This window comes from Thrips palmi, unplaced genomic scaffold, assembly GCF_012932325.1.
Source record: "Thrips palmi isolate BJ-2018 unplaced genomic scaffold, TpBJ-2018v1 HiC_scaffold_4, whole genome shotgun sequence".
NCBI lineage: Eukaryota > Metazoa > Arthropoda > Insecta > Thysanoptera > Thripidae > Thrips > Thrips palmi.
This window is the reverse complement of record NW_023144631.1, coordinates 12499251-12510176: the sequence shown is the minus strand read 5'-3', so window position 1 is coordinate 12510176 and position 10926 is coordinate 12499251. Positions and strand designations below refer to the sequence as shown.

Genomic DNA, 10926 nt, shown 5'->3' with positions numbered 1-10926 from the left:
ACGCAATCACTGTATTGTTGCTACATTGTGTACTTGGCATCAGCACTATGTCAATTCTCAAGTGCATTGGAATCCATACGTGTTATATAGCGCTGGAATATCAGTAATTAGGTGCAATCATTAAACAGTTCTGTCAGTTGCTACTCAATTGCGTGCAATGCTTTTGCATTGCACGTGAAGTGCAATGCCTCCCATGCATTAGCATAGGGCGTTTTCGGGACGCATTGCACGTAAGGTGCAATATGGCTATGGCATAGCACGTATGGTGCAATATCTTAATGCATTGCAACATACGTGCTATACTCATAGCGTTTGGAATATCAGTGAAGTTAAGGATCCCTAATATTAAATCAGTAATTCTGTCTAGTTGTCTAACTTCTATGCCTTGATTTTTTTTTGGCAAGGAATCATCCCTCTTCTCAAGCCAGAGGCAGGCCTGCGCTCTAAATTTATTCATTTATCTGGACATTTGTCTTACGAAGAAATTTCCTGTAACGCGAAAGAAACAGAGCAAGCATACAAATGCGAAGGTGGTTTTTCGTCACGTAACGAAGGCTGGATATTACAAATAAAATAATTAAGAGATAAGATTTACGAAGAAATATTGCTTCGTATTATGCTTGCGCCGAATTCACTGTAACACAGCTACGATTTCATAGTAAAGACATTTAGATCGTAGGCTGCCGGGATCAGAACGAGCGGTGCCGTGGGCCGTGAGCGGACCACGCAGAGATTGTTTTCTGGCCCAGCCCATTTCTAAAAACACAATTAGATTCCAATGTTTAGCTAATTCAGTAACGGAACGTGTAGGCGAAATAAAGACAAGCTGCATCAACAACAAAAATTCCAAGTTGAAATTCGAACTTTTGACCCCTCCACAGTTATAACTACGCGCATGGCACACTCCATCTGGAGCGTAATCAGCATGCAAACTACAACAAGCGGTGTGCTCGTAAGGACAGTTCCTGGGCAGGTGGCTTGCAGCATGCTGTCTCGACCAGATACACTGCTGTGTATGTGAAAAGTGTGCACGCAGAGTGCACTATGCACTGAGTTCAAATTGTAGAGTAAGTTATGGTACATGCTCGTTCGGTTAAAAAAATTAACCTCCTGTTTTAGCAAGACAAGTTTTCAAATCAACTTTTGAATCGAGTTTGGACGCTGATGCTGCGTGGAACATGAAAGCGCAGGGAAAGGAAGGGGAAAAAGAATATTTGCGTACACATCGTAAGAAGACGTGCCATTAATTTAATCCTTATAAAACAAATAAATGTAGGGTACAACAAAACTAGTATCACTTGCGGCTGCGGGCAATTCTTTTAGACTAGAAAAACTGTAAAACTCCCAGCCTCGTCCCGCATTGCCTCAATAAAATCAGTAAAACATGTCGCCGCAATCGAAGTTTCAAAATATAGACAACTCAAATTCAGGCGAATATAAATTGTAAAACTAACTAAAATTCGTCTTCTTACATTAACAGTTAGTTGCTCATTCCGAACGTGTGGCCACAATCGAGACTACAAAAGCAAGTCAAATTCATACCAATGAAAGTAACAAAAGCAGAGCTCAAATTCATCCCCAGTAAAATTACAAAAGCTCAACTTGATACCATTAAAAATAACAAAACTAACACTAATTCATACCTATAAAAATGATGAAACTAACACAAATTCATCCTTCTTTCGATGATGAAACTAACTCAAATTCAACATACTTAAAATGATGAAACTAACTCAAATTCATTCCATTTAAAATGATAAAACTAACTCAAATTCATCCGCATTAATTTCAACACCAACTCAAAATCATCTCTGAGGCAATCACAGTTAGCTGTTCAGTCCAAGTACTCTGACTCCGCTCGCCACCTAACGTAACTTCTCCGCCTACTCGTCCTCGTCCTCCTCGTCGTTCTCTTCCTCGTCGTCACCGTCCCTGTCCCCGACGCTCCAACAGCGCTCCACGAAGTCCGTGAAGTCGTCCGAGTCCATGGAGTCGTGGTCGTCGTCGCTGGCGTCCGCGCCCACGGGGTCGTCGTCCTCGCAGTCGGAGGGCACGCGGCACAGCTCCTGCTCGCAGCGCACCGCCTCCAGGCCGTCGCCCTGGCAGCGCGCCGTCCGCAGCTTCCTCGCCTTCACCCGCAGGTCCGGGCGCACGCCGCGCAGGTGCTGCAGGGCCTCCCGCCCCTTCGGAGTCACCTGCGGGGAGAGCGTCGGAGTCCCGTCACACACTGCACGCCTCACGAAGAAATTTTACATAATACGAAGGAAGTGGCGCAAGCGTAACACGAAGGTAGTTTTACTGTGAATGTTACTCTTTGAATCTTACAGTGAAAAGACTAAAAAGTTTCGTATTATGAAGAAATATTGATTCACATTATGCTTGCACCGATTTCACCAAAAATTGGGAAAGATTTCAGTGTACGATAATTAGAGAGTAGGGGTGCACTTGCAGGCATGCTTCAACCTGAGGCATGCTGTGTACACACACTGAGTTTCTTGCAATGAAATTTGAGCAACGTTACAGCAAATTCGGCGCAAGCATATCACGAAGAAAAATTTTTCGCACACACTTTTTCTGTACGTATTTCCATTGGAAGATACTAATATCCAGAAAACGAAGGTTATACTTGGTAGGTATCTTCAAAATAAAAATACGCACAGAAAAAAATTCTTCGTGATGTGCTTGCGCCACATTCGCTGTAACAGCTCACGTTCAACTGCTAAAAACTTAGACTGGAGGGGACAGGTTCAACTAGACAACGACACGAGAAAGGCTGCCTCACCGCGCACTTGAGCAGGACGAGCTTCCGCAGCGCAGGCAGCGCGCCGTGCGCCAGGCCGCGGAACACGGTGCCGGGCACCCTGGCCGCGTGCAGGACCAGCTTCTCCAGGCCGGGCAGGCGGCCGAGGACGGCGTGCAGGTCCCGGGGGACGTCCACGGGGGCCAGCACCACGTCGTCCGTGGTGCCGAACATGAGGCGCAGCTCCCGCAGCGCGCAGCAGGCCTCCGCGACCACCACCAGCAGCCCGCGGTGCGCCACCGTCTCCATCCACAGCGACAGCGAGCGCAGCTGCTTGGCCGCGGCGGCGGTCCGGAACACTTCCTTGGCCGCGCGGTGCTTCACCTCGCCGAAGTCGTAGAGGCACAGCGAGTGCAGCGCGGGCCAGGCGTGGAGCATGGACAGGCTGCCGTACCAGGCGGGCACCGCCACCACCTCCAGCCCCGGGCAACGCATCAGCGCGCGCCGCACCGACGACCGGGGCTCGCGCCCGCAGTTGTGCGGGTGCACCCAGGCGTTCAGGTCCATGAAGAAGGACGACGCCTGGAACAACGCGGAGAGAGGAACTCAGATGGCGGCGTCACACTGATAAAATCATCATCAATCGTCATCCATCATCATGCAAGAGCGGATCCACCGTTTTTTTTTGTTTTTTTTTCGGGGGGGGGGGGGGGAGGACAATACATAGCAGCCTGGAAGGTAGGCTAAAAGCACCACTTTTCCTCTGTAAGTAGGCAAAAAGTGTTACTCCTCCCCTTAGGCCGACTCTGGATCCGCCACTGTCATCATGAATCATAATCAATCATCATCGTCATCGCTGTCAAGCCTCAGCAGACCTTCAGTGTTAGGATAAGCCCAGGTGTATATTGCCACTCAAATTAGGGCGAGGAAACCTTCATCCTCTGCCATTTTGGAGTAATAAAATGAATCTCCCCCATAGAGTCGGGCGATAAAAAAATATCTCATCCAAAATTTCAGCCCTGATCAGGACTCCTTCACTCTCAGTGGATGCTGAGTGAGTGAGTGAGTGCACGGTAAAAACGGTTCCTGGTTTTCCCAGGAACTCCCTGGAAGTTGCTCATGCCTTCACCATTGGCTTCCTGGGAAAACCAGGTTCCGTTTTCACCGTGTGAGAGAGAGAGAGAGAGCGCATATACCGACGCACCTTGAAGTGGACAAGCGTCGACCGGCAGGCGCGGAGCAGGTGCGTCAGGACGCCGCCGCTCACTTGGGTGCCTATCTCCAGCTTCCGCACCGCCTTGGCGCTGCCGGGGTACGCCTTCACCAGGGTCGGCGCCAGGTCGCCGATGTACAGCTCCTTGATGTTGAGGCCGTCGATGTAGCGCAGCAACTTCACGTCGTCGCCCTCGCTGTTGAGGCAGCCCAGGACAACCACCTGTCGAAATAGCAAACAGGGTTACTTCTCCTGCGTACACTGAAAACAGAAAGGTCAGAACGTTGACCACTAAAAGGGTCATACTGAACCGAAAAAGGGTCATATTGAAATGTAAGACCGAAAAAGGTTCATACTTAGGTGTATGACCGAAAAATGGCCATACGGACAAAAACTTTCGCACGAAGACGAAATTCGATCCGTGCTGTAGTTGTACACAACTATCCGTAACCTACAAACACGGTTACCTTTGGGACTTCCGCGTGGACTCACCTCCAGCGTGCCGCGCCAGTGGCCTAGCAGCCGCATCACGGGCTCCACGGCGTAGGGCTGCTGCAGCTGCTCGTCCCAGCTCAGGACGAACTTCTTGACGCGGCGCGTGCAGCGAAGCATGTTGACCTTGGGCCAGCGCTCGCCCAGCTTGATGGTGTGCAGGGCGGGCGCCACCTTGAGCAGGCCCACGTTGGCGAGGGTGCGCTCCTCGGACAACTCGAAGCTCCAGGTCACGTGACTCCAGGCGCGCGGGTCGCGGCACACGGCCCGCAGCGCGCGGCACGTCTGGCCCAGCCGCACCAGGTCGCGCGCGCCCAGGAAGCGGCACACCAGCAGCAGCGCGTCCTCGCCCAGGGACAGGATGGCCGCGTCCTGCAACCGGAACCCCGCTTACACTGTCCAAAATTTCCGAGAAAAGATAAGATGGAAAAATCATGGGGATTTAATGAAACTTCTGCATGTGCGCACACTTGCGTTGGCAGAAAAGCTCGTACTTGGTACTTCTGAAATGGTGCTGACGTGAAGGTACACTCTCATTCCAGGAACGTGACATCAGGTTGAAACGAACGTGACAAAATGTCACGTTCGTTTGAGCGTTGTGTCACAGTCGTTTGGATGTGAATCGGCCAAAAATTAACTTGTTCACATTCAAACGAATGTGACAATGCTCAAATGAACGTGACATTGTGTCACGTTCGTTTCAACGTGATGTCACGTTCCTGGAATGAGAGTGTACGGGTTTCACGCCGCACTCTCAGCGCGTTACCATTATGCCTTATATATCAAATTAGTCAAAACTAATCCTAGTAATTTTTGCGAACATAACACGCAGTGTAGTAGCAATTAGTTTTCACAATTAATTTACAAATCAGATATATCCCACTCAATTAAAATAAACTAAATTGTAATTAATGGTACTAGCTTAAACGACTGCGCTTTGAATGAACGAAAAAGGTTAAGGCGGGCTGAGAGTGTGTGCGGAGCGCCTGACGAAGTCGGGTAGGCAAGCCCGCAACACAGCGGAGCACAACGGGCGGCCTGACGCAAGTTCGCAGGCGCTCTATTGGCACTCAAAGGCATTTGACAGCCGCTTCTGTGTCTCAGTCTCAAACCTGAAGAAATAAGCCCTTAACTCAGTACATGCATTTTTACGCATGATAGTATGCATCTTCCACGTAAGCACCCACAAAATCGTGGAAGTTACTCGGGAGCTGCGAGTTCGTACGTTCCACACTCAGACTCGCTATTGACTTTAAGTACATGGTATTGATATATTGTGAGTAGCACCTCAAGTAATTTGTGCATCAAAAATACGTAATTTTTGCTTTTGTAATGATTATTAACATATTTTTTAGTACTTATTGACAAACAAAAATTCCTAAATAGTTTTATGCACGTATCTACCAAGAAATTACTAATCATTGCTGTAGGCAATAGAACATGGTTTACTGACGATTAAGTCAGTAAGAGGCTGAGAGTGCATCCTTGTCTCACCTGCGGCGTTGGCGGAGATTCCTCGTCGTCCTGCACCTTTCTGGGGAAGCACCACTTGTCGTGCCTGGGCCGGTCTTCGGCGAGGTGCCGGTAGCCGCAGTACGACTCGGCCCAGCAGCGCTGGCAGTACAGATGCACCGCCCCGTAGCACACGGCGCACACATCCTGGAGGAAGCCAATCAAAAAATGCGTTTCAGTAAGAAGACACACTGTAAAAATGTGTTGTCACTTTAGGACAAAAACATGGATGATATTTTCATCATTTTGAAATGATGACAATCTCGTCACAAATTGATGGCATATTCATCAAAGCTCCTACTTATTGCATGGGCGTGACAACAATGTCATCAATTGAATTGATGACATTGTTGTAAGGAAAATTAGCCTTGAAATTGTCATCAAGTGACGACTCAAATTGTCACAGTGCAGGTGCACTTCCCCTGGTGAATACTCCACTCCACATCTATCACGAGGTAGACACGCAATGCAACTGCACTGGGAAAAATATATGAGACTTCAAATAACAGATATTGACGGGGCGAATTTTACTCACGAGAAACTTCTGTGTCAGTTGGGGTAATTTTGGGACACGGGGTAAAATTGGGACAGCTGTTTCTTGGTCGACAATAGACATTTAGAACTCTGGTCAGACCAAATGTGTTTGTTCTTGTTGTGAAAATAATATTTGACACATCATGAGGTCTAAACTGTCAAATCTTTTCCAGAAAACAGCTGCTTCAGTTTTACCCCGTGTCCCTCAATTACCAAAACCGTCAAGATAACATTGGGAATTACTGGTGCCTTTCCATGTAGTAAGATGAAGTCTGCTACAATTTTCAAACGAGCGAGTAGCGTATTTCACATAGAAACGGACGAGAAATCTACGTTTTACAAGATTTTACCAAAACACTAATTTAAAAAAAAAACGAGGCTTTATGGCATATGTTTTTACACAAGTAAATTTTAGCACTAACCGTAATGCAAACTTAGGAACAGGAACTTGTTTTGATTACTTTCGAAGGTATTGCATCTAAGTACCGTGACATAATTGAGGGACTATTTTGCAAGTCATAATGATTTTGTCTACAAAACAACCACAAACAATGAAAAAATGTGTCACCACAAAAGTTTCGATGATATTCTTTTCCTAAAATTCATCCGGAAGAACGGAACCAAAAGTTGGCTTGAACGGACTCATGGTAAGCATCACACAAGAAATTGCAGGCTGAGACGGATATCAGCAGAAAGAAAATAATTTGACACAATCTCAGACGTGACTCAACGGATTAGTTATCAGCAACAGACAGTCCCGAAACCGACAACATAACTCTCAGGGAGCTCTCACCTCGGCACCGCTTTCATCTGCATCCTTGAGTGGCTCTGCGGGTTCATCGCTGTCTTCCTCACTGGAGTCTTCGCTCGGACTGGACGACTCCGCACCGCTCGAACAATCCGTCCAGTCGGGATCGCCCTCGATCTCTATCATGTAGCGCTCGTGAACTGACAATTTGTGGAAGGGCAGCATGTTGCAGCGATGCGAGGAACAATGAAGACTGCAAAGACAAAAACGTACAGATCTACCAACGGAAACTGCTTAACTCTGACTTACACTACAAACCTAACTAAGTACACACTTTCAAACGCATGCTTGACGCAGTATAACTCCATGCGTCAAGCATGCGTTAGAGTGTGTACTTGCAAGCATGCATTTGTAAGTGTGTACTTAGTAGACAGTTACGTTTGTAGTGTAAGTAAGGCGTAACCCCTCTCTTTTAGGCCCGTTCCACAATTTTTGAGAGTAAAATGCGGGAAGAGAGGGGGGGGGATGTGAAAGGGCCTGATGTGGGACCACCTCTACTTATCGCTCATTCAGTGGAAAAAAACACAAGAATGAGAGCAACCACTGCACTCCCAATATTCTAATGAGCTTTTTCTTTGAAATACGAACAAAAGACTTAGAATTATGTCTGCGCAGCGAAGATATTAACGGTGAAGAGTTATCAGTAGCTAATTATGACCAATTTATACATATTTATACATATTAAGAACAAATTTCTCTGTATTACGACAGGATTTGAGTCGTAATCGTAAAATACTGAGAATCAGCTAAGTACTATGACAGCACAGCATTTTTCAGTAGGAAATTGGGAGTGTGAACGGATTCATATAGACAGGGGCCGTGCAAAAATGACGTTACGCAGTATTGAACAAACGGGATCCTACTAAACCGAAATTGACGAGACGCTATTAGAGCAAAATCGACATCGAGGTAACACGGCAATTAAATGCAGCGTCACAGAGTAACCCCAGCAGAAGATATAAAATGTGTGTGCCATGCGATTACGTGTGTGTATATGGATTACAATTTTCACAGCATGCTTGCGCGTAGGTCTAAATAAAGATTGAGTTTCGACCAGTATAGTCTATTGACTTCCGGTCCAGGATCCACGAAAATACCCACTCCCGTCGTGAGACCTGAATGCAAAGTACGAGAAGCACCAATTCGTCATACAAAGAAAACGAGGCAGGGCGTAATCTGCGAATAGATGCTTCGCGAGGGGCAAACAACTTGAATTTTGGTGTACATTTTCCTTGAAATAACGTGAAATAACAATGAAATAACGTTGAATTAACGGTGAAATAACGTTAAAATAACGGTGAAGTGACGTGAAATAACGCGAAATAACGGGAAATGACGCGAAATAACGTTGAAATACCCTTGAAATAACGGCGCACTGAGAATGAATTGGTCACCACCATCACCCTTTCAATGGGTAATGCAACTTCGTTGCCCAAATTTTGGTGACGAAAAATTCATCACCCGAAATTTGGTAACAGGCGTTTGGTCGCCCAAATTTGGGTAACGCCGTCGGCGACGCTGTGAGGTTCTCGATGGCGTCCTTCCGGGGCCACCACGATGACCGGAGGCCTCAACACCACATTGGGTCATCGTGGTGGCCTCGGAAGAGCGTCATCGGGGACCTTACGGCGTCGCCGACGGCGTTACCCAAATTTGGGCGACGATTTTATGACTGCCCAAAATTTGGTCACCGCGGGCTCGTCACCCAAATTTGGGCAACGGTGCGTGCGTTACCCAATGAAAGGGCGATGGTGGTGACTCTTTCATTCTCAGTGCGAAATAACAATGAAATAACGTGAAATAAGGTGAATTTGAAATAACGGTGTACAAATTTTGACGAAGTTGTTTGCCCCTCGATGCTTCGTCAGAAACACACTAAATTACTGTGTAGGTTTTTCTGCGCGCCAATGCACGAAATTACACATGCACTTCGTAACGTACAAATTTGTGCGCGACAATGCACGATTTTCTGCATACTTGCGCATGAAATCGTGCATTGTCGCGCACAAATTCGTGCGTTACGAAGTGCACGTTTAATTTCGGGCATTGGCGCTCAGGAAAACCTACATAGCTATTTAGTGTGAAGCCCTAAATAATAAGACGCACTGCTGCAATGCCTATACTTCCCTTCCCTTGATGTTATTAATCAGATGCTTCGTACACTGTTCTTTTCAAGTGTGGGTTGGTCACCTTTCGCAAAGACTCAGAAAGCTGTACTTGGAATTACATCTCCAGCGGTGTTAATTTTAATAAGTAATGATTTGGTATCAAGTGAGGTGAAATAATTCTGGGGACAACCAATCGAACCAGCTCTCGAGAAGTCGCCAAGATGGCGGGCGTGAGCACAGGGCACGAAAGTGTTCCGTCAAAATTAATTAATATAGATAACAAGGACCAAAATTTCAAATGGATTAGAAAGTGAAATTAATGAACTGGAGGACCTAATTGGTTAAAACGGAAGAAAGCAAGATCCAAAGCTGAGAATCAACTTGAACAAGAGAACATGCCAGCTCCTCAATGTGACAACAGAGGAACATAACCTAGATGATGAATCAATGAATGACTTGATGAATGATAGATTTTTCTCCACAACATCAGAGAATGGAACAGTGAATGTAAGTACCCAGGTGCACTAATCTACAACAATGAAGAACTCAAAGAAAGGGTAGTGAGACTTGAAAATATAATATTCAAAAATAATAGCCAAGAAGCCTTAACCCAACAGAGAGACAATAACAACAATGCAATGAAAACTATGAAAGTAGAACCGGCAAATAAGGAATTAATGACACATGAAATGCACCAAAATTTTAGCTACAATACAATAATTATGACAGAAGGCAATCTTCTAAAGACAGCAGAAAGCGCAGTGGTAGCACACTGTGTCGCCCAAGATTTCAGAATGGAAGATGGTATAGCAAGAGCAATAAAAGAAAAATTCAAAACTAACACTGAAGAATATAAAGATGAACACGAAATTGGAAGTGAAGTGGTGCAAAACCATGAAAATGGTATGATTCTGCACTTGCTAACTAAAAGTGCTTCGCATGTCAAACCAGAATGGAAAAATTTCAGAAAGACGTTAGTAAATTTGAAAAACTACGTAATTAGAGAGAACCTCAAGAGCATCCACATTCCAAAGATTGGCTCAGGACTCGACGCATGCTAAATTGGCCTAGGACTATGAGATACCTTAAGCAGCTCTTTCTGGAAACAGAAACAAATGTAAATGTAATAAACCTGGAGGAAGAAGAGAAGAAGTATAGAATGGGAATCGAGTCAACAACAAGAAATAAAGAGAAGATGAATGTAAATGAAAACCCAACCTGATGGTAATTGGAGACAGCCATGTGAAAAGGTGGACGGATACGCTATACTATGCAACAGATGCCAAAACCTATGTGATCGCCAGGTGCAGGGTATGACCAAGTAAGCAAAAACCTCAATGCGAAGACTGCAGAACGAACACCAAAGGATAATATCCTACACTTATCCCCCTCTTCAACTGGTACTCCAACGCTTGACCCCGATTGACCTAACTAACCGAGACAGAACAGCCTTCGTAGAACTATCGCTGGGGAACGTAATTCGGCAAGTGCAATCACCCCAAGAGAAAATTTAAAGGGT

The 10926-nt window shown here is 45.9% G+C and overlaps 1 protein-coding gene across 1 annotated transcript; it reads right to left on the bottom strand.

Annotated features, from left to right (window-relative positions):
* Positions 1-1228: 1228 nt before the first annotated feature.
* Positions 1229-10712, bottom strand: LOC117649031. Its single transcript, XM_034391398.1, has 8 exons — positions 10697-10712; positions 10492-10506; positions 7285-7492; positions 5940-6104; positions 4446-4817; positions 3945-4175; positions 2783-3322; positions 1229-2195 (listed from the first exon to the last, which is right to left on the bottom strand). The coding sequence occupies exons 3-8, from the start codon at positions 7462-7464 to the stop codon at positions 1884-1886; spliced, it is 1800 nt and encodes a 599-aa protein (XP_034247289.1). The 5' UTR covers positions 7465-7492; positions 10492-10506; positions 10697-10712; the 3' UTR covers positions 1229-1883.
* Between the last annotated feature and the right edge of the window lie 214 nt (positions 10713-10926).

Excerpts from the sequence above, each read along its gene's own strand:
- LOC117649031 (XM_034391398.1), bottom strand. The coding sequence starts at position 7,464 with ATGCTGCCCTTCCACAAATTGTCAGTTCACGAGCGCTACATGATAGAG. Across the intron at positions 4,818-5,939 it reads AATCTCCGCCAACGCCGCAG|GACGCGGCCATCCTGTCCCT; the intron begins GTGAGACAAGGA and ends TTCCGGTTGCAG. Across the intron at positions 2,196-2,782 it reads TCGTCCTGCTCAAGTGCGCG|GTGACTCCGAAGGGGCGGGA; the intron begins GTGAGGCAGCCT and ends CTCTCCCCGCAG.